The 21,911-nt window shown below is 44.2% G+C and overlaps 1 protein-coding gene across 2 annotated transcripts in view; it reads right to left on the bottom strand.

The window, feature by feature from the left end:
* Positions 1–21,911, bottom strand: part of LOC135104446 (orexin/Hypocretin receptor type 1-like) — an 83,316-nt gene that overhangs the window by 28,102 nt on the left and 33,303 nt on the right. For both annotated transcript variants that reach the window (XM_064011889.1, XM_064011888.1), the window contains exons 3-5: positions 16,265–16,359; positions 15,226–15,390; positions 1,683–1,922 (exon numbers count right to left, since the gene is read on the bottom strand). In XM_064011889.1, the coding sequence (XP_063867959.1) occupies positions 1,683–1,922; positions 15,226–15,390; positions 16,265–16,359 (500 nt within the window). The remainder of the gene's footprint in view (positions 1–1,682; positions 1,923–15,225; positions 15,391–16,264; positions 16,360–21,911) is intronic.

The following is a 21,911-nucleotide window of genomic DNA, read 5'->3' as shown; positions in this document are numbered from 1 at the left end:
ATTACTAGCAATATTACTACTATTATAAATACACTGTTACTACCACTGTTAGAGTACATGACTACATAACACTACAAGCACCATCATGATTACTGCTACTTTTATTAGTATATAATCACTGTTACAACCGATCGTCATCTTTACCACCTCTTGTAGAATTTCTTTCACCACCACCACCAACACCACCACCACATCCAACAACAATAACGGTACCTTTGTCACAACTACTGTCATAACTACCATTACCATAACAATCCCATTCATCACCAAAAACAATGGCAATATAATTTTGTCAACATAACGATAACAATAATGGTCATCACCACCGTCAACACCACCACCACCACCACCATCACCACAACAACAACAACAACAGCAACAACAACAACAAGAGCAATACAAGAGCCAAGAATAATCCTCACATCACTGAGAAAGATTATAGGAGATTTATACATGACAAGATCTCTCTCTCTCTCTCTCTCTCTCTCTCTCTCTCTCTCTCTCTCTCTCTCTCTCTCTCTCTCTCTTTTACTTTTTCTTTACTCTTCTCTTTTTTCTCTTTTTCTCCTTTTCTTGTTTACTTTCTGCTCTTCTATATATCGTCTCTCTCTCAGTTTATTTGCACTGCCTCCTCTTCCTTCTCCTACTGCATTGTTTGTCTCCCATCCCCACTTTTTTCACATTCCAAACTTTTCCCTATAATCTCTTTCCCCCAGATTCCAATGCTTCCCTCTCTCCCATCTCTCTCTCTCTCTCTTTCTCTCTCTCTCTCTGTCCCTTTAAAAGCCACATACCATATTCAGATTTACTGGAAAAAGCGCAAGTTTACCGTCACCTCCTTCAATAAGTCATTCTTTATTTATCTTGATTAGAGTGCAGAGAGAGAGAGAGAGAGAGAGAGAGAGAGAGAGAGAGAGAGAGAGAGAGAGAGAGAGAGAGAGAGAGAGAGAGAGAGAGAGAGAGAGAGAGAGAGAGAGAGAGAGAGAGAGACGTGACTCCAGTGATCACATGTGTAGAACCTCATATTCTTGTAACGTTCAATGTTAAGTTTCTTACACTTCCATCATTATTAAGCATTATCTTTTGTTATTTTACGTTTCCTCCTTTTGCGTAAGTTTCCAAGAATTTCCCCGGAGAACAAAATTTTCCGCCACTCTTTGAATTCTTGAAGTGAAGTGAGGCATTCTCTCCTCTCTGCCATTTCCATCCGCTGCTCTGCCCTCCATCCTGAATGCCTCTCACGGTCTTCATCTAATTTTAACCTGCTTCTCCCTATTGCAGTCCTACACTTCCTCTCCTCCTTCCCATCTCCAAGCCTCTTACCATCCACCCTTCTACCTTTCGCGGTCCGTGCTTATCACCTTTCCTCCTCTTGATGCCTTCTATTTACCTGCCTTCACTCCCCTGTCAGCAGAGCACTCAAGATCTTCTTCTCCATCTCTCCTTCTTTTATTGTTTCCTCCTGGATGTCTCCTGCTACTTCTTTCCACTCATCCTTCACGTTTTTTTACTTCCCTTCCCCTTTCGTTCCTCTTAAGTTCGCCCTACATTCTTTCTTTCGCACAATGAGCATGTTTTAACTCAACTGATACTTCTTTCCACTCATTCTTTGCGACTTTTACTTCCCTTCCTCTCTCGTTCCTTTTAAGTTCGCCCTGCAAGCTTTTTTTCGTACAACTCACCTAAGAATCATAAGGGGACACAGGCAGAGAGCGAAGGCGGTGACCATGGATGCCAGGTACCGCTGTGTCCTTCGCTCTAGGGCCGCCTCAGCCTCCGAGCCCTCCAGCTGGTAGAGGGAGTCCGCCCGGCCCCGCACGAGGGAGGGCGTGTGGCAGCCACCAGAGGGGGACAGGAAGGACGGCAGCTGGTGGACGTCCGAGAACAGTTCCTGTCCCTCCGGTAACTCCGTCAGTATGGCGCTGAGGCGAGAGAAGAGGAGTTAAGTGTGTGTGTGTGTGTGTGTGTGTGTGTGTGTGTGTGTGTGTGTGTGTGTGTGCAATAATAATAATGATAATAATAACAATAATAATAATAATATGTGGCTTATTTGTTGGCGGCCTTCTCAGCTGAAAATCCACATATTACATATTAACTTACATACGAGTATACTACATCTTAAATATACATTAACCCTAAGAAAATATCTTACATAGAGATACTATGACTGCCACAAGGCGCCGACCAACCTGATTGACTAGACCTGGGATGAACAGGCCACCCGATGTATTTTTTTTCAGGAGCTTGTTTCTCTTCCCTAAGCAGCAGGTCACAGCTCCCGACTTACATCAGATACCTAATTACTGCGAGGTGAACAGGGGCTGCACTGGAAAGTCCGCCCAAAAACTTCTGATCTGACCCGGGAATTGAAATCGTGACCTCCCGAGTGTGTGTGTGTGTGTGTGTGTGTGTGTGTGTGTGTGTGTGTGTGTGTGTGTGTGTGTGTGTGTGTTGCAGGCTCCCCTCAGTATTGTCTCAGTCTTCCTAAGGGTTCGAGTGTCCCTTTTAGCTCTTCCTTCCTTCCTTCCTTCCTTCCCTCATTCTTTCCGGTGTGTGTGTGTGTGTGTGTGTGTGTGTGTGTGTGTGTGTGTGTGTGTGTGTGTGTGTGTGTGTGTAAGAAAGAGACAAAGCTCCCTAACAACCACTATTACCTGTAGCAGCGAAAGACAAAGCGTTCCACGAAGACTAATACGAGTAAATACCTGAAATTGGACTTCACAGAGATTTGGTTCGTAAGGAGAATGAGCGCCGGCTTCAGTACTGAGAGGCAGACGCACCAGGCAGGCACACGGCAAGCTGTACAGGGCTCTTCCTATCCAGACCAATATTCCCGCCTTCCACACCACGCACGAATTCCCTGGACTGCATTCATATAACGAACACTTTAACCGAACATTCTCCTTCCTATTCCCTGTATTGATGTAACCTCCTGTAGGCATAGATTTGGAAAGCGATACGTCGTTATTTTATGTTATGCGAGAAAGGACAAAGAAACTGCCATGTACCAGAACAGAACTTTACAACCACGAGCAGAGCGTATCACTTCCCACGCCTGGGTGTATAATGAAAACCAGTGATTCACAACCAATAAAATACATTCGTGCAGTGCGCCGAATATATTAACTCATTTCGGGGAGTGTCGCTTTTAGTCACGTAGCACATAAATCTCATCAAATTTAGACGTGCCTCTTGAACAAACCAGCATCCCTCCTCCCCACAGGCCAGCGACGCGGACACAGCAGGTAGGAAGCAGCAGCAAAACCCACCTCTACGCAGTAACACGAAGATCAACGACTCCTCACCAGAAGTCCGCGTGTCTTGACTGCTCCCGATGCATAAGGTGGAGCCTAGAAGTACCTCGCGACCCAGTGCTGCGCCGAGATGTACCTGGACTACGATAACGAGGTACTTGCCCGCGTAGGAAGACTGCTTTGTAGTGAAGCCGTGGTCGTTATCTTGCTTGTTTACCGCTAGTAAAGGATCTCAGGTTGTGGGGATGAGAGAGAGAGAGAGAGAGAGAGAGAGAGAGAGAGAGAGAGAGAGAGAGAGAGAGAGAGAGAGAGAGAGAGAGAGAGAGTCGAAAATGCTTCACCGTAACCGTAGCATCGAATAAAGATTAACTTAAGCCCCCCAAAAAGACACATTTTGGGCCTTCATTTCCATACTCCAGCGCCTTATTGCTTCCCTTTACCCCCCTTTGCTTCTTCATAGCGCTGCCCTTTTGTTTATCATTATCTTTATTCTTTACTTTCGCTTCTCCGTTCGTTACTGTTTCTCCCGTTATACGTTATATGCTGTCCTTAATTTCGTCTTTGTACGTTAATATGTTCGTGGCAATGGTTGGGGACGTGTGTGTGTGTGTGTGTGTGTGTGTGTGTGTGTGTGTGTGTGTGTGTGTGTGCTTTGGGTACGTACAGATATATAAAATTTTCTCTCTCTCTCTCTCTCTCTCTCTCTCTCTCTCTCTCTCTCTCTCTCTCTCTCTCCTCGCTACTTTTTAACACACCACATTAACGAAGCCATTTCAGTTTGACTCCCGGGACAGTTAATCACGGGGGAAGGTTGATGTACAAATTAAAGCGGAGTTTTTTTTATGTTATTTTTCTGCTGTGTTGCTAGCTTGATTGTGTGTACCTGAGAGAGAGAGAGAGAGAGAGAGAGAGAGAGAGAGAGAGAGAGAGAGAGAGAGAGAGAGAGAGAGAGAGAGAGAGAGAGAGAGAGAGAGTTCATAACTTAATTACCCCAATTAACGGTGTTAGTTACTCTTTTATACAGGGTGTACCACGAATTTCTGCGGATATTGCTACAGGTGAAAGTACAGGTTAATCTAAATCGAGAATATTGTATGGACATTTCCATTTTGAGGAGTTGTTTAGTAGTTGTACGAAATTTGTGCGGCAGGGCGACAAACAACGGCCGGACCGGGCGAGTAACCATGTTGGAATGGGTGGACCTGCATGTCCATTGGTGAAATTGTGAATTATTCAGTCATGATATTTACAAGTTTTAGAGGTTTACAGTGATAGCAACGTACAGGTGATTTACCGATAAACATTACACAGTGATAGTACGGATATAATTAACGACAAATAAAATAATAGGCTACAAGGCACCATGCATTGCCTGCCCGGGCGAAGAGGGGGAAGGAGCGAGGCTAGCAGCAAATCAGCTGACTGCTAGTCAGTCACAAGTAGTTTCCCTCCAAGTCAGTGACAGTGAATACGTTCAGATTGCATTGTACAGCTTAAGGTAATGTGAGTGTTTCCCCGCTATGTTCATTCACCTGCCCTGGTCATTGTATTATTTGTCGCCAGGCCACTCTTGAATTTGCCACCGCGGTTAAATAACGCTTTGAAATGCATATGTGCATAGAACATTTTCCACTTGGAGTAACCTATACTTTCACCTCTGGCAACATTCGCAGAAACTCGTGTTACACCCGGTATAATAGGCAATTTATCACTATCAGTTTTTCCTTCCTTTTTAAACTAATTTTATACTATAAACAAATTGAATAATTGTAAAAAAAGAATATGTGACGGAAGAGAGGCAGCATCGTTACTGGTTTTCTTAGAAGGTAGCGCAAAGAGAGAAAAACTTTGTTGAAACAGTGGCGTCAGTGCTCAGTTTCATTACGTATGGCGGTGGTGGCGGTGGTAGTGGTGGTGGTGGTGGTGCGAATACTGTTATCATAGAATCGGGTACAAAAATGAGGCAGACATATCGGGGAGAAAAATATGCCATGTTTACGTTCGCTTACACACTTACGTACATAAAATAAAGAATGATTAAAGGGAGACGGAAGAGAGAGAGAGAGAGAGAGAGAGAGAGAGAGAGAGAGAGAGAGAGAGAGAGAGAGAGAGAGAGAGAGAGAAAGTGTATCTCAAAAAACACCACTAATGGGGAGACACCACACTGCTACTGCTGTCTTGCATAGATAAAAAAAATTGAACGTATAGGGAAAAAGTCATCTACATTTTAGGAGTTACATGAAATGATAGAGGATAAAAGGAGGGTGGGAAAAAAGACAACAACGTATATATGATACCAGCAATGTAGAAGAGGAACATTATATTGCTACTCCTGCTGCGAGAGAGAGAGAGAAAAAAAAAATCCTGTACATTAAAGGACAAGAGAGAGACGAATAAAAAATATATAAGATCCAGACTGAAAGATGCGAAAAACGTGACAAGAAGACCAAGAGGTGCAGCTAGCGAGATTAATATCATGGAAACGAGGCTCTTGAAGGGGCTGCAAGTGTGTAAAAAAGAGTAAATAAAAAAAAAAACGAGCAAACTTTTCTGGAGGAGCAGGAGGGCAAAGATGTTATAATTCTCCCGTGATGGGTTTTGGAGTTTATCCGCGCAGTAAAGGATTATGTAAAGGCAGTTTTGTGCTATGAAGACACGCACTATATGAGTCAGTCTGCCCGGTGCGTTGTGGGCCATGAGGCTTTGTTCCCACACACATATTCTGAAACATTTCTGCGCCGCACCTCGACTACTTTCTATAGGCTCTAGTTGAAGTCATTTTTTTTTTTTTTTACGGGCGTTAGTACGGTTCTAATGACAGATTAATAATATATCTACATTATTAAAAGCAGAAACACTCTTGTGAACTCCGGCTCATCATGTCCGTGGCCTTTAAAAATAGTCGTGGTAAGAGAGCAGAGCGTTTCTGAATACAGGTCACAGACACGCACTTTACGAGGAACAGGTCTGCATGGGTATTGTGGGGCAAGCGGCTTACTTCACCGGAGCGGTATACAATAAATCCACGTCATTTTGAAGGCCACGGGATCCCGACTTGCTTTATTCTTATTTTCCATGCGTAAAGGCCAGCCATAAGCACACACACACACACAAAAAAAAAAAAAATGCCTAACCTTTCGCTGCTCTTATAAAAAAAAGTTAAACAAAGGAGAATCCAGAACGAAAGATAATCTAGTTCCAGAATTATCCTGATATTTCTCTCCTGAAGCAGCTCAAATCATGGGAACAAAAAAAAAAAAAAAAAAAAAAAAACAAAAAAAAAAAAAAAAAAAAAAAACAAGCAGCAAGAATGTTCAAGGGTTTATCAGTGAAAAAGGTGACAGAGTGATGACCTTGGACGATGTTAATGAGAAAAGATACATGTAAAATATACGATAAGTCTCCATTATTTCCAAGGCCACAGTGATCCCTACTTACACTACGACACTACGCCTAGGCACTTGGATAGCTTGCACAGTGCTCTCAAATATTTCGGCATCCTATCCTGACCATTTCCATAAAGCTGTAGTGGAAGTTATTGTGGTCTTCAAGGCTGCTTTCACGATTCTAGCAACGGTTTGATAAGGATTCTGGAAAAAAAAATCTCAGAGCCCGAACAAAGCATCTGAAAATATTCCTTAAGAGATAATCACGAGTCTCAAAACACGAATCTTTTTTTTTTTATTTGAGTAACCCAAGATGATTTTATAGAGCAAACAACTTTCTCTCTCTCTCTCTCTCTCTCTCTCTCTCTCTCTCTCTCTCTCTCTCTCTCTCTCTCTCTCTCTCTCTCTCTCTCTAAGTGCTCGATCATCCCACCCTTTCCTTGTCTTTGTCCTCCGAATTTATACTCTAGGAAAACATGTACTTGTACTATACAGTTATATTAAAAGAGAGAGAGAGAGAGAGAGAGAGAGAGAGAGAGAGAGAGAGAGAGAGAGAGAGAGAGAGAGAGAGAGAGAGAGAGAGAGAGAGAGAGAGAGAGAGAGAGAGAGAGAGAGAGAGAGAGAGAGAGCTGCGCCGCTTTCAAAGGTTCAAAGGCCGCAAAGTTATCAGCTTTGATGTCAAGTTTCGGGGAGAAAGTCATGTAAATTAATAACAAGTTAATAGAAAGTTAATAATGTTAACAAAAAAAAAAAAAGGAAACAAAGAAAGCATGTCCTGCAATACTTGTGGTGAATACTACTAATTATCAAACATTTTCTATCGCATTCCATTACTTTTACATTCAACTAAAAACACAAACTTTTCTTCATCGGGGTATAGTGTGTGTGTGTGTGTGTGGGGGGGGGGGTGCACTTATGTGTGTGCATATGCGTAAATATACCTTGCGTACGTGCTTGTTCGTGTGCGTATGTCAGCCTAACCCATAAGGCTACACAAGGACGATACAGTTTTAAGGTGAGAGGAGGAGGAGGAGGAGGAGGAGGAGGAGGAGGAGGAGGAGGAGGAGGAGGAGGAGGAGGACGGGTCTGGGTTGTGTTCCTTCCATCACGACCTTGGTGGAAGGAAAGGGAGGGGAAGGACGGAGGGAGGTATGAAGGGAGGTTACACCGAGAGGAAAGGGAAAAAAAGAAGAGGGAGGGAAGAGGGAAGGTTAATGCAACAGGAAAGGGAATACCATGAAGGTTAATTGGGGGAACAGAGAGAGGGAAGAGCAGGAGAGAGAGAGATGATTAAGGAATAGAAGAGGGAGAGTGGAGAGAAAGGAAGGAGAAGGAAAAAATAAATAGGGAGAGAGGGGAGAAGACAGACATATAATGAGAGAGGGGAGAGGAGAAAAGGAGAAGGAAGGAGGAAGAGAATTTAAAGAGAAGAGAGAAAAGAAGTAAAGAAAATGAAAGAGGGGAGATAAAAAGGAAAGAGGAAGAAAAGAACTCAAGGAGAGGAGAGAAGAGGAGACAGGAGTTTGAGAGGAAACGAGTAAAGAGTGGAGGAAGGGGAGAGGAAAAAGAGTGAAATATGAGATAACAGGAAGTTAGGAGTGAAAAAGGGAAGAGGAGGATATTCAGAAAAGAGAAAAAAGCAGAAAACAGAGGGAAGAAGTGGTAGAAGAGGGAGACGGGGAGACGAGGAAGTGCAGGGGAGCGAAATGAGTAGAAGACAGAGGGAGGAAGAGGTAGAAGAGGGAGACGGGGAGACGAGGAAGTGCAGGGGAGTGAAATGAGTAGAAGACAGACAGGGGAAGAGGAAGAAGAAGGAGACAGGGAGACGAGGAAGTGCAGGGGGAGCGAAATGAGTGCAATATGGAAGGAATGAGAGCTGGGAGTTGAGAGAGTGGAGAGAGGAGGACGAAGGGCAGGGGGACGAAAAGGCAACGAGATGAATGGAGAAAACTGGAAGTGGAAGAGGTGGAAGAGGAAAGAGGAAGAAGGGGAGGAACGAAAAAGGGTATGGAAGGAGAGTGGAGAGAGGAGGAAGGGCAGGGAGTGAGAGGGGAAGCTGGAGTGAGAGTGGAGAGGAAGGACCAACAACCTTCATTCTCATAGTCGAGGAATTTTTTCCCGCGCACATTTTCATCTCATAAACAGCGAGACGATGTCTTGTTGCTTCTTTTTTTCTTTTTTTTTCGTTTATATTTTTCAATTTCCGTTTCTTGTTTACATGCCAAGAGTTTCACATATCACCGAGAAACGAAAAAAAAACTTCCACTTGTTATCTATTCATTGATTCATTGTAGGAGGAGGAGGAAGAGGAGGAGGAGGAGGAGGAGGAGGAGGAGGAGGAGGAGGAGGAGGAGAAGGAGAAGGAGAACGTACGTGCATTGTATTTCTCCTTCCAAACGTAAATGAAATTTTTCAGGTACTAGATGAATGATATTTTCACTGCGAGGTACGTGAATTCATCAAGAGGCTTTGTCAAGAGGTAAACATTGAATTCATGAACTAACACACACACACACATACACACACACACACACACACACACACACACACACACACCCTGGGACACGAGGAGGAGGGCCAGTGTGTGGTTGGTGGCGGGAGAGGAAGGGAAGAAGGGAAGCAGCAGACAGTTCGGCATAACGAGTATTGTTTTTCCTTGACGTAGTGAGAGGCGGGAATGAAAACCAGCAAAGATGAGGCGGAGAGGAGGGAGAGGAATGGGGAGGAGGAAGAGAGGAGGAGAGGAAGAGGAGACTACATCAGGAGGAGAGAAAATGGCAAGGAAGTGAGGCGTGGGGATGAGAGAGAGAGAGAGAGAGAGAGAGAGAGAGAGAGAGAGAGAGAGAGAGAGAGAGAGAGAGAGAGAGAGAGAGAGAGAGAGAGAGAGAGAGAGAGAGAGAGAGAGAGAGAGAGAGAGAGAGAGAGAGAGAGAGAGAGAGAGAGAGAGAGAGAGGCACTGATGAGGTTGGTGGTATCGTTGTATATGTTTCCTTGTGAATTGAAAAAAAGGATGAGAGGGATTTTCTCTACGAGGGAACGCAAAGGGAGAACCAAAGGAAGAGCCAAAGGGAGGGCAAAAGAGACCAAAGGGAGGACCAAAATGAAACCAAAGAGATGACCAAAGGGAGGGCAAAGGGAGGGTGAGGGATGGGATGTGATGTGACGGTATTCAAACACCACTTGGGAGGGAGGGAAGCATTGAAGGAAGAGCTGCAGCTTTAAGAACCAGTGATCAGGGAATGGAGGTCAGGATTGCAAGAGTGGTCACAGGTAACATTCTTATGACCAGGTGCTTTCATTCACTTCCTCCTGTAATACTCTGCCTGCCTTCTCTCTCTCTCTCTCTCTCTCTCTCTCTCTCTCTCTCTCTCTCTCTCTCTCTCTCTCTCTCTCTCTCTTTTTGAAATCTTTAATTTTTTTCTATTCCGTACAGTTTCCCATCAATTTACGTGTACCCGCTCGATCTACATGCTTCTTTTTTCATATGTATTTGTTTTTATTTGGCTATAACTTTTGGCGCGTTCCCCTAACAAGCAAGAGTTCTTCGTGACTAAATCGTACAGCGACGAATGCAAATGAATACGAGTTCCATTACGAAGGACGCACTGTTTTTACAATACGCTTCGTTCCCGTCGATGGAAGGCAAGTTTTGGGAGAACTTAAGTGTATCTTTATATTTATTTAAGTCACCTAGACGCAAATCTCAAGTCCGAAGTCCTGTTTTCCTATTTTTTTTTTTTATATGAGTATCGATCTCAATGCTAGCTTCTGCCAGGATCGCCTTGAGACAAAATCTAATCAAGTCAATCTAAAAAAAGGCATCTGTACTCTGGAAAATCTTAGATTATGACTGAAAATAGCGCGGTGCAAACAATTTCAAAAGTAATTTAAAGATGTGAAATTTGAAATTATCGACTCTTAATTTTATATCGAACTCTCCAATGGTTACTAATTGTTTAATGTTGCAATAGGTTCGTCTTCTACTGTGCGTATATTAATTAAAAGAAGCAAATTCTCTAATGTTTCTCTTATTTTCAACTACTGCCTTACAACATAATTCATAGACCATGAATCTGAATATTAAAAGATAGTAAAGCTCCTTGGACTCAGCTTTCCTTTGACTGAGCACTGGCAGCGCATGTCACGCTGGCGGCCGCCTGAGAGCCATTAGCGGCGGCGCCTCAGACACCTGCGGCTCCTGGCTATAAAAAGCCAAGAGTTGTTGCTTCCATGCCCGCCAGGATACTGTCTCTCTATCTGTCTGTCTGTTTGTCTCCGTTTCTGTGCTTGTATCTGTCTGTCTGTCTATCTGTCTGTTTGTCTATATTTCCATGTTTCTTTGTCTATCTGTCTACCTACCTGGCCGTCTGTTTGCTTGTCTATCTGCCTTGTTTCTGTCTTTTTGTCTGTCCGTTTGTCTATCTCTGTTTCTGTCTCTCTCTCTGCCTGAGGCTCTCTCTCTCTCTCTCTCTCTCTCTCTCTCTCTCTCTCTCTCAAACATATTTTCCTCCCTGCCCTTCCGTTTCTTCCCGATGGCGGTGCGGTACGTATCCAGCTTTTTCATCTTGAAAGACGCGATCACGCACCTAATATGAAATGCTGAGCTCAAAACATCACCTAAATACTGATGTACAACTCTTATAACCTCCACCACCCCTGCCGCCCAATGCTCCATAGCCTCACGTTTCCCCGGCGAAATACCTCAGCATAACATTTCCAAGTGTGGAGCTAAATATTTGAAGAGCAGAAAGCAGCAAGTCGAACGTTCCATCCCTCCGTTTTCCTTTTCTCGCCTCTCTCTCTGCCCAACTTTCCTACTTTCTCTCTCGCTCTCTTCCTCGTCTGCCGCACGCCACACTAAAGACGATGGTGGAGGAAAAAGAGAAGAAGGAGGAAGGAAAAAAAGAAGAGACAGGGAGCCCTACACTACTCCTACATTGCAAAAGCGTAAAAATATCTCGAAGTGTATGAATGAAAATGCGCAAATACGAAAGGAATGCAGTACTGAAAGGAAGTAGAAAATGTACAAGGGACGTAGCAGAGTAACGCAGGCAAGTTTGAAATAAAAAGCAACAGTATAAAGTGTTGAGGAGAGGAATGGCTTGAACTCTCTGTAGAAATGTTGAGTTGCTGAAATCTCAATTGTAAAGTGGATTGTTGAGAGAGAGAGAGAGAGAGAGAGAGAGAGAGAGAGAGAGAGAGAGAGAGAGAGAGAGAGAGAGAGAGAGAGAGAGAGAGAGACTTTTATTTCACGAGTCTGTAGTTCAACGCATATACATACTTACTTTTTTCAAAGCTTTTCACTAACCCACCCACACACACACACACACACACACACACACACACACACACACACACACACATAGTCACCAAGCCACTCCAGAATCTCATTAATTAGCGCATTGTTAGTCAGCGCCATCATCACCATCCTCACCCTATCACGTCCCTTGTTGCGTCACACACGCCGCCACTCTCATTATAGATTACACGTTAAAAAAGAAAAAGAGAGAGAGAGAGAGAGAGAGAGAGAGAGAGAGAGAGAGAGAGAGAGAGAGAGAGAGAGAGAGAGAGAGAGAGAGAGAGAGAGAGAGAGAGAGAGAGAGAGAGAGAGAGAGACGCTGTGTATGATTGCGCGATTCTTTTCGAAAGCTTAATTTTCTTCTGTGTTTAATTTGAAAGAGAGTGTTTAGACATACTCCTTTACATATCTGTGTTTATATTTATTTTCCCCTTTTACTGCCCCACTCCTCTATTTCCTTCGTATTCATCAAAACAGCTATTCTCTAAAGCCACTCTCTAAAGATTATACGTATACATATTTTCTTCGTATTTTTTTTTTTACTTTTTTTAAAATAAGCAATGTTTTATACCCGGACTGCCACATGTAGACCAAATATTCTTGCAGCTTTTTAGATATGTACATAAGTCCACCACTTCAATCTCTTCTAACAGTACACAGTGACACTCTTTTTTTTTACGTTCTTAAGCTCACCACTTCAATTTCTTCTTACCCTACACAATAACACTCTTTATAACACTAGTACTACACTCCTTTTCCCTCTTCTTGCACACTACCTTCATCTGCTCCGCCTCTCGTCCTTTCCTTCTCATCTCTATTAGTACAGATTCTCCAAAGCACCGTGATCTCTCCCTCACACACACGCCATCATCATCTTCGTCCACAGACACTCTCACATCCTCTCAACGAACAGTTACGGCTTGTTTACTGCTGCAGGTGGTTACGTATTGTCTTACATTCACCGTCTTCTTCCGCAGGAGTGTAATTGATTTTTAGGTTCTATGATTCTCTTGTGTTTGTGATTCCGGAGTTGATTTGTTTATTTTCAGTGTTATAAAAGGGAGTAGATGGAACAGGTTGTGGTAATAGTGGTCATAACGGGATTTATAACTTCATAACACCCGGCAAAACTATCATAATAGCTGTCATAACAACACTCATAACACTCATTCCCCCCAAAGGCACTTCATAAACCCAGCCCCAACATACACTCTCCTCCTAACACACTCCACCGTAATGCACTTCTCCAATACATTTCACCACACACTGCTCCCACCCCTACCACACACCTTAACACCCTAACACACTTCTCCAATGCACTCTCCAACACACACACACACACGGCAACACATACTCCTAACACTCCCCAACACACCCCAACACGCACCTTAACCCCCTAATACCCTACCCCAATACATTCCGTCAAGACACCCTAACACATGCCAGCACATACACATCCCAACACACACCTTAACACACCCCCAACTCACTCCAATGTATCCTACCACACCCTCCTACACACTTTCCCCAACACCCAACATACTCCCCAACACCCTAACACCGTAACAACCTAACACACCCCTACACACCCCAACACATTCCATCAACATTCCCTAACACTCCTTCAACACTTTACAACACACTCCCTCAACCTCCCTCCCCTTGCAACGCACCCTGAATTCTTTTCACTCTATACACTTGAATCACCAACACCCGGCGACCGTCACTCCCTCCCCCTCTCCTTGCATCCCTCTCTCTCTGTCTCTGTCACTCTCTCCCTCTGTGCGCGATCCACCCCACAAAGCCGTGCCACTGATGGGACAAACGTGCTAATGAGTAAACACATCACCAGAAATTTGTGGAGAGGAAGCAAACACACACACACACACACACACACACACACACACACACACACACACACACACAGATGCACGCGCACAAATGCATGAATGCGAACTGCGGCGGAGATAAAAACCAGTGTGGAGGGAAAATATGGCTTAAAAACGAGGCTGGGAAGAGAAGGGAGGCTTGATTCCCTCACTGAGCTGCATGGAATACACACACACACACACACACACACACACACACACACACACACACACACACACACACACACACACACACACACACACACACACACACACACACACACACACACACACACACACACACACATACATACAGATAGCTATATGTCTAGCAGAGAGAGAGAGAGAGAGAGAGAGAGAGAGAGAGAGAGAGAGAGAGAGAGAGAGAGAGAGAGAGAGAGAGAGAGAGAGAGAGAGAGAGAGAGAGAGAGAGAGAGGGAAAAAGAAAACATAGTCTTTCACGCTTATCACACACACACACACACACACACACACACACACACACACACATACTCTCTCTCTCTCTCTCTCTCTCTCTCTCTCTCTCTCTCTCTCTCTCTCTCTCTCTCTCTCTCTTTCTGTTCCCCTCACTCCCTCAAAGTCGTTGCAGTCGTGGCTTACGTCCCTCGTGGCCTCGGATAATTGGTGGGATGCGGGGCGCCTCTTGTGTCAATGTTCCCTCGAAATAGGCCGTGATGAGGCCCCTATTACAAAGCAGTCCCAGGCGTAGAGATACAAACAACCCTCAAATATCCTCAGGACCTCTGGTAAACCCACAAAGGCTAAAGTCTGCCCTTGAAACTTATAGCGCTGCCGGAACCCTCATTAATCCACTACTGGTTACGTCTGAACAGCGAGGACATTAACTGTCTAAAGCACTCTTCAAATACCATTAGGATTTTTAGGAAGAAACTTTCGTCTTCTTTCAGCTGCTCACGTTAGGGTCGCTACAGTGGGTTTTCATCTGCACATTACTTTATCTTGTGTTATACCTATCGCCACATGTCTTCCTTCATTGCATCTACAAACTTTCTATTTTAGTCAACTTACAACACCTAAAATTAATCCTTGCAACTCTCAACACCTTTTCTTGTACACCATTTGCGGAAAATCTTCTATTTGCTATTCTTTTCCTTCAGCTGACCCTCAACACACACGTTATAGCTTCCAAAAATTCGCTAATAGGAACTCTCAGTAATTCATGTGTGGTTATACGTTAGAAAGAACAAAGAAGTACGTACAAAAGTGCAAAATATGCTTCAAAAATCGTCAAAAACCTCCTACAGACATACAAAGCTTAAAATCTACCTTAAAAACACACACAAAACAAGTCCCACAACCATTAATAATACTAGCGTGGCTATGAGACAAAAAGCGAGGGTTATGGCTTGCCACCCTGACGTCTCCAGCTCTACAAGTACCTGGAGGAGGGCGGTGGAGATTGAGGCATGGTCCACAGGTCGGGCGGGGAGCTGCGGGAGGTGCTACGGTCCAGTACTGACAGCGTAAGGGGACCTTCTCGCCGCCCCAGCTCGGCACTCACTCGCACCTGCACGAAACCGATCACCGCCAGGGGGAGGACGTACCTGTGGGGGAAGGGAGGGCTGCCATGAGGTACTCGTGAAATGTTAACTCTTTACTAGGCAATATTTGAGTATCGTATGCTCAGTTATGTTATTGTTTTTGTTTTTTGTAAATGGAAGACTAGAAAAGGGCACGAAATAAGTTTATATAAAAAGATCGCGCATCTGCTGTCTCTCCCTTCCCCCAATAAAACAGAAGACGGAGAAAAAGAGAGAGAGAGAGAAAAAAAAAACATATAAACAGCGTCAGCATCAGTTTAAAATACATGTAGGTACTTATGTATGTCACTGAAACTTATCACTTTAATGAGTGAATGATGTACCTAAATGCATAATTATACTCAGTGTTTGTACAGAACCCTTTACTTCATCTTTCCGCTTTTATGACAGAAATTTACATAAAGTTGTATACTGCATAAAACATTGTGCGCATTATATTTTATTTTTCATGAACTGTGTCGGGTAGCTCAATGTTTAGTGCCAAAAGGAAACAGTTTACTTGTTATATCTCGACTGTGGAAGGGAAATGCACTCACTAACAAACGGAAGAGAATGTTCGCAAAGCCTGACAGAGATAGCGAATGAAATTCAGGGAAAAATATGTGTAGTTAAAGAGAGAGAGAGAGAGAGAGAGAGAGAGAGAGAGAGAGAGAGAGAGAGAGAGAGAGAGAGAGAGAGAGAGAGAGAGAGAGAGAGAGAACAAGAGAAAAGGAGATTGCTGAGAATAATAACGAATACAGTGATGCTTTGACACACACACACACACACACACACACACACACACACACACACACACACACACACGAGACAGGCAAAGGTAAGAGAGAAAAACATCGTCACCAGGAAGGAGCTGCGTGTATACAGGACAGGGACTCACAACATGATGAAGAGGCCGCGAATGTACTCAGCAATATCGTCCCCAAGGTTGACGGTGCAGATCCCGGCGCCCTTGAACTGCTTCCCGAACAACACCTGTGGAAGAGATGGTACAGTTAATTACGAGGGGTTCACAGGTATGACGGCTAGTTATTGGCTTACAGGTATGAGTGGGTATGAGTGGAGGGTAAAATTGATTTAGTGGTGGCCTCATGCAAGAAGTATCAAGTGGGTCACCTCTGTATTCTATGAAAGTGACGAAGTGGCAACGTATGGATAGTGAAAAAATGTGTAAGACTGAGCTACATGGGGCGATGATATAGGTGTATGTATTCTCAAGCACTTTTTTCTCCCGTCAGGACTGTTTTTCAAGGGCTACAGAGATGATTAATGGTGTTTTGATGAGTGTTTTTCCTACTGATGGTACACAGACTTGAACTAGTCATAAAGCAAGATGGGGAGATGAGATCGGGACATGTATTCTCAAACTTTTTTTTTCTCCCGCCAGGGCTGTTGTTCAAAGGCCACTGAGATTATTAGGCGTGTCTTATGAGTGTTCTTCCTACTGATGGTGTATAGATTTTGAACTAAACAGAAAACTAGATTGGAAAAATGAGACAGGGAACGTATTCTCAAACGCTTTTTTCCCCGTCAGGACTTTTTTCCGAGGCCACAGAGATGATTAGACAAGTTCTTGAGAGTGTTTTTTCTACTGATGGTGTATGCACAATTCTTCTTAAACTACCACTGGAATCATGGAAATATCCCTGAAAACCATTATAACTTTCACGACACTATGCTAAACGTAGTCAAGGTAAGGCGCCAAAACTTTTCTAAAGACAGATCAAGAAGTTTTGGTGTGGTGGCCTGAAACAGACAGCCAGCGGAAAGAGAGGCATGCTGTTATACAGCTGACACCGGGAGGGGACCGAAGACAATGATGGGGAAATGAGCTTAAAGGACCCACCGTCTCTCAGAGCTCTGGTATTGAATCTATTGGTACCGTGATGACCTCCATTAGATCAGCCTCTTCTCCGACCAGGGACATCAAGACAGCCATTATTACAAAAAAACGGAAACAAATACGAGTTTCTTATTAACTCTTTGCCTTATCGATTTCCCTGCTGCAGCCATAATTAGAAAAGTGGAACAAATGCAGTTTCTTTTTATAACTTATCTGCCCTTAGCCGATTTCCCCGATGTAAAAAATAATGAAAGGAAACAAAAAATCAACGATTTATAAATTCCTTGCGACAAAACATGAACTGGCGTTCGCAGAGTGAAGATTGACTGTCAGCGAGGCACATCAAAGTGAAGCCCAATCGTGCAAAAACTGTCCACAAAAAATATCAATAAAATAAAGAAAGGGTCTGCCTCCGGGCGTGAGAAGAATTCAGACAATAGTTTTTCGCTGCTGGAAAACACATGTGCAGGTAAAGTTACTCGTATATTTCCATCCGCGAATTTAATTTCTCGCCTGAAAATAAAAATTCGATGAATGTTTTAACAAATACAAAGTAAATGTGTATGAAAATCTGTTGTTGAAGGTTCTCTCTCTCTCTCTCTCTCTCTCTCTCTCTCTCTCTCTCTCTCTCTCTCTCTCTCTCTCTCTCTCTCTCTCTCTCTCTCTCTCTCTCTCTCTCTCTCTCTCTTTCTGTGTGTGTGTGTAACAATAATAAACGGTTTATTATTTACGCAGTTAACAAACTGAAAATGTACAGAGGGGGTGGGGAAATACTTAACATTAATCCTAAAGGTAAGTCTAATCTAGAAGGTGGTCGTCATGTGTGTAGTTCATCAGGTGTATGTATGTATCTTTTCATCATATCCTCTCTCTCTCTCTCTCTCTCTCTCTCTCTCTCTCTCTCTCTCTCTCTCTCTCTCTCTCTCTCTCTCTCTCTCTCTCTCTCTCTCTCTCTCTCTCTCTCTTGTTTACTTGCAACATTCGGGATTTTGAGCTACACCCGTGTGGCTCTGTCTCCATATCTATATTTACCCAGTCTTGTGTGTGTGTGTGTGTGTGTGTGTGTGTGTGTGTGTGTGTGTGTGTGTGTGTGTGTGTGTGTGTGTGTGTGTGTGTGTGTGTGTGTGTGTGTGTGTGTGTGTGTGTGTGTGTGTGTGTGTGTGTGTGTGTGTGTGTGTGTGTGTGTGTGTGTGTGTGTGTGTGTGTGTGTGTGTGTGTGTGTGTGTGTGTGTGTTTCGTCATTTTATCGTTACTTTCGTAACAAAAAGTTATAAAGTTCTGTTTGTATTCCTTGTACAATATTCGTCCATTTTCGCAGTCCTCATCTTTGCAAAAAAAAAAAAAAAAAAAATAAACTTCTTCCTCTCCTCATTTCTATTAACATACGTAGAAATTTATATTTTTTAAAGAACAGCGACCTGGAAGCAACAAAAGTATGACGCATGTGTGTGTGTGTGTGTGTGTGTGTGTGTGTGTGTGTGTGTGTGTGTGTGTGTTTCCACCATGGGCGGCAAGACAAAGTTTTTAATAAAAGAAAGAAAACCGTTTGCATCCTGCCGCAGCACACACACACACACACACACACACACACACACATGCGTCATACTTTTGTTGCTTCCACGTCGCTGTTCTTTAAAAAATATAAATTTCTACGTATGTTAATAGAAATGAAGAGAGGAAGAAGTGTATTTTTTTTTTTTTGCAAAGATGAGGACTGCGAAAATGGACGAATATTGTACAAGGAATACAAACAGAACTTTATAACTTTTTGTTACGAAAGTAACGATAAAATGACGAAACACACACACACACACACACACACACACACACACACACACACACACACACACACACACACACACACACACACACATACATACATACACCTGATACATACATACACCTGATGAACTACACACATGACGACCACCATTAAAAAGAGAAACAGAAAGCAAACACTACCAGCCCCCAACCACTTCAGGGTCGTCAGGGTCGTAGCTGCTCTTCTTCGCGGTCGTTAAGGCGCCACAACGACACATCCAAACGGGAACCACAGAGGTGAGACATCCGGAACAGCCGCCGTCAAGAGAGATAATAGGTGAGCAGCTCTATCTTCGCTGGGTGACTGCCGCCTTACACCTGCCAGGCGCTGCGACACTGCTGAGCCTCGTGATGAATCCTGTCTTCCTTCTCCAGCTACTGAGTCCCCGTATTCCCGCGTTCCCGAGTTCCCGCGTTCCCGACTTCTCGCATTCCCGAGTTCCCGCGTTCCCGAGTTCCTGAGTTCCCGCGTTCCCGAGTTCCTGAGTTCCCGCGTTCCCGAGTTCATGAGTTCCCGCGTTCCCGAGTTCATGAGTTCCCGCGTTCCCGAGTTCTCGCATCCCCGAACACCCGCATTTATAGTTACCCCTTTAAGACAGGGTAAGAAGAAAATTAGAGCTTCCTTCCATAAACAAGTCCTGAGGCGCCCGCTTGGCACGACGTCCTGTCCTTCTCCTCCTCCCTTCCCTCTCATCTGCGACAGGGTTTATGGAGCGGCGCTGGCGGGTCTCACTCAGTCTGGTTCAAAAGGCCATTATGGAAGCCTAGATGAAAATTGCACGAGCCTGCGGGACACTGCACGCAGGAAGCTGACTGCAGACGTGACGGGAATAAGAGTGCCATTAGGTATATTTGTTTTCGGTGGTGTTAGCGGCCAGGAATAGAAAAGGAGAGTTTGCGGTTTATACAAGAAAGATTTATGGTTCGAGTGTTTTCCCGAGATTTTCAAGGACAGGGATATTGTCAAGCTCTAATACATTCTACTGCTACACTTTGCTAAGTTTCATTTTCTTTTTTCCGAGAACAAGATGAATTACAATAATATGCGTTTTGTGGTTCCATTATTCCTCTTTAGAAGACTTTAGGGGACAAGGTAACAAGATATGCTTCTCTCTCTCTCTCTCTCTCTCTCTCTCTCTCTCTCTCTCTCTCTCTCTCTCTCTCTCTCTCTCTCTCTCTCAAGATTCTACTTCTTTTGTCTTTACTTTTCGTTTTTAAAGATACATGAGGGTGAGGAAAGAACCGGTACTTTTCATAAGACTTTCGAGGACAAGGTAATAAAATACGCTTGAGTGTGAGAGGTAAGAGACTTATGACACAATTCTTTTTCAGGGGTGTACAAGGGGAAGGGAAAGACAATATTACGTTCGGGTGTAGCATAAGACTTGTGGTGTGGGAAGGAGGAAAGGTGCACAGACCGTACTAAGCCCTCGTTGACGTGCAGTGAATTACAGCAGAGGATTTGGTATTGAATGTCGGCTTGTTTTCAAAAGGCGGATAACAATATAATTATGTGCGTGTACTGAGGGCATTGAGGCGCCCACTTGTTACCGGCACACACTCGCTACGCCACCGCAGGCGCTTTCATTCGGGACCTAACTGAAACGTCTATAATACAATCATCGGGTAGGAAAAACACGTTTGTTCTTTACACACACACCCACACACACAAGCAGGCAGGCTCTCTCTCTCTCTCTCTCTCTCTCTCTCTCTCTCTCTCTCTCTCTCTCTCTCTCTCTCTCTCTCTCTCTCTCTCTCTCTCTCTCTCTCTCTCTCTCTCTCTCTCTCTCTCTCTCTCTCTCTCTCTCTCTCTCTCTCTCTCTCTCTCTCTCTCTCTCTCTCTCTCTCTCTTTATACAGTTACATGTTACAATAGAGTAAGTTACATAATTTACATTACATAGAAATTCGTAACCTTTCACAGGCTAAAGACAACATTATAATTGCTGCCTATCTTAAAGCCCAACTCTTGCCTTTATTGTCTCTTATTTTCACCTCACCAGGTAAGTGTTTACTCGCTACTTGAACAGCTGGACACTTGCACCGTCAAGGCTTGGCTGTGAAGTGAGCAGCGCAGCACATTCCATAAGGGCGACGTGCTTGTAGATGAACTGCCGCCGATGGCGCCACTTCCTGCATCGTGGCTGCAACAGTTCCGTGGGAGCCTGAGAGACTACGAGTATCTTGGTGGCAATCTGGGCCCGCTGAGATGGCTGCTGGAGTGTTTGCAGATGAGGCACTCCCTGGTGGTGCATTTTATAAATCACGGTGAGCCCCACCACGCCTCTGCGATGCTGGAGACTGTGGAGACGCAGCTCTTGCCCGGGACTGCTCATGAACCTCGCGTTCTGTTCTAAACTTTCTCCAGGAGGGCAAGATTCCTTCTCGCTGCCCCGCTCCAGGAGAGCTACGCGTATTTCATGGCCGAGCAAATCTGCGCCTTGTAGAGGACCTCCAGCCCCTTGCTATCTAGGAGACCCTTCTCAGGGACGTTAGCTTCTCTGACGCCTCCTTGGCCGGCCACTCAATATGAGTTCTGAAGGTCAGCTTGTTGTCATAACTGACCTCCAGCACCTACATCTCGTCTTGCTTCACATGTCTTGGGGGTTCCACTCATAACGCTGTTCTAGACAGTGTAGAATCAAAAGCTTTTCGTCTCATCAACTCCTCTTCTCTAACTGACTGTCTTCAGTTTCTCTCTCATTGCCACAATGTTGCATCTCTAGCTGTCTTTTACCGATATTTTCATGCTAACTGCTCTTCTGATCTTGCTAACTGCATGCCTCCCCTCTTCCCGCGGCTTCGCTGCACAAGACTTTCTTCTTTCTCTCATCCCTATTCTGTCCACCTCTATAATGCAAGAG

The sequence above is a fragment of the Scylla paramamosain genome, chromosome 10, assembly GCF_035594125.1.
Source record: "Scylla paramamosain isolate STU-SP2022 chromosome 10, ASM3559412v1, whole genome shotgun sequence".
In the NCBI taxonomy this organism is placed as follows: Eukaryota; Metazoa; Arthropoda; class Malacostraca; order Decapoda; family Portunidae; genus Scylla; species Scylla paramamosain.
Note: the sequence above shows the minus strand (reverse complement) of the source record. Positions and strands in the feature narration are given on the sequence as shown.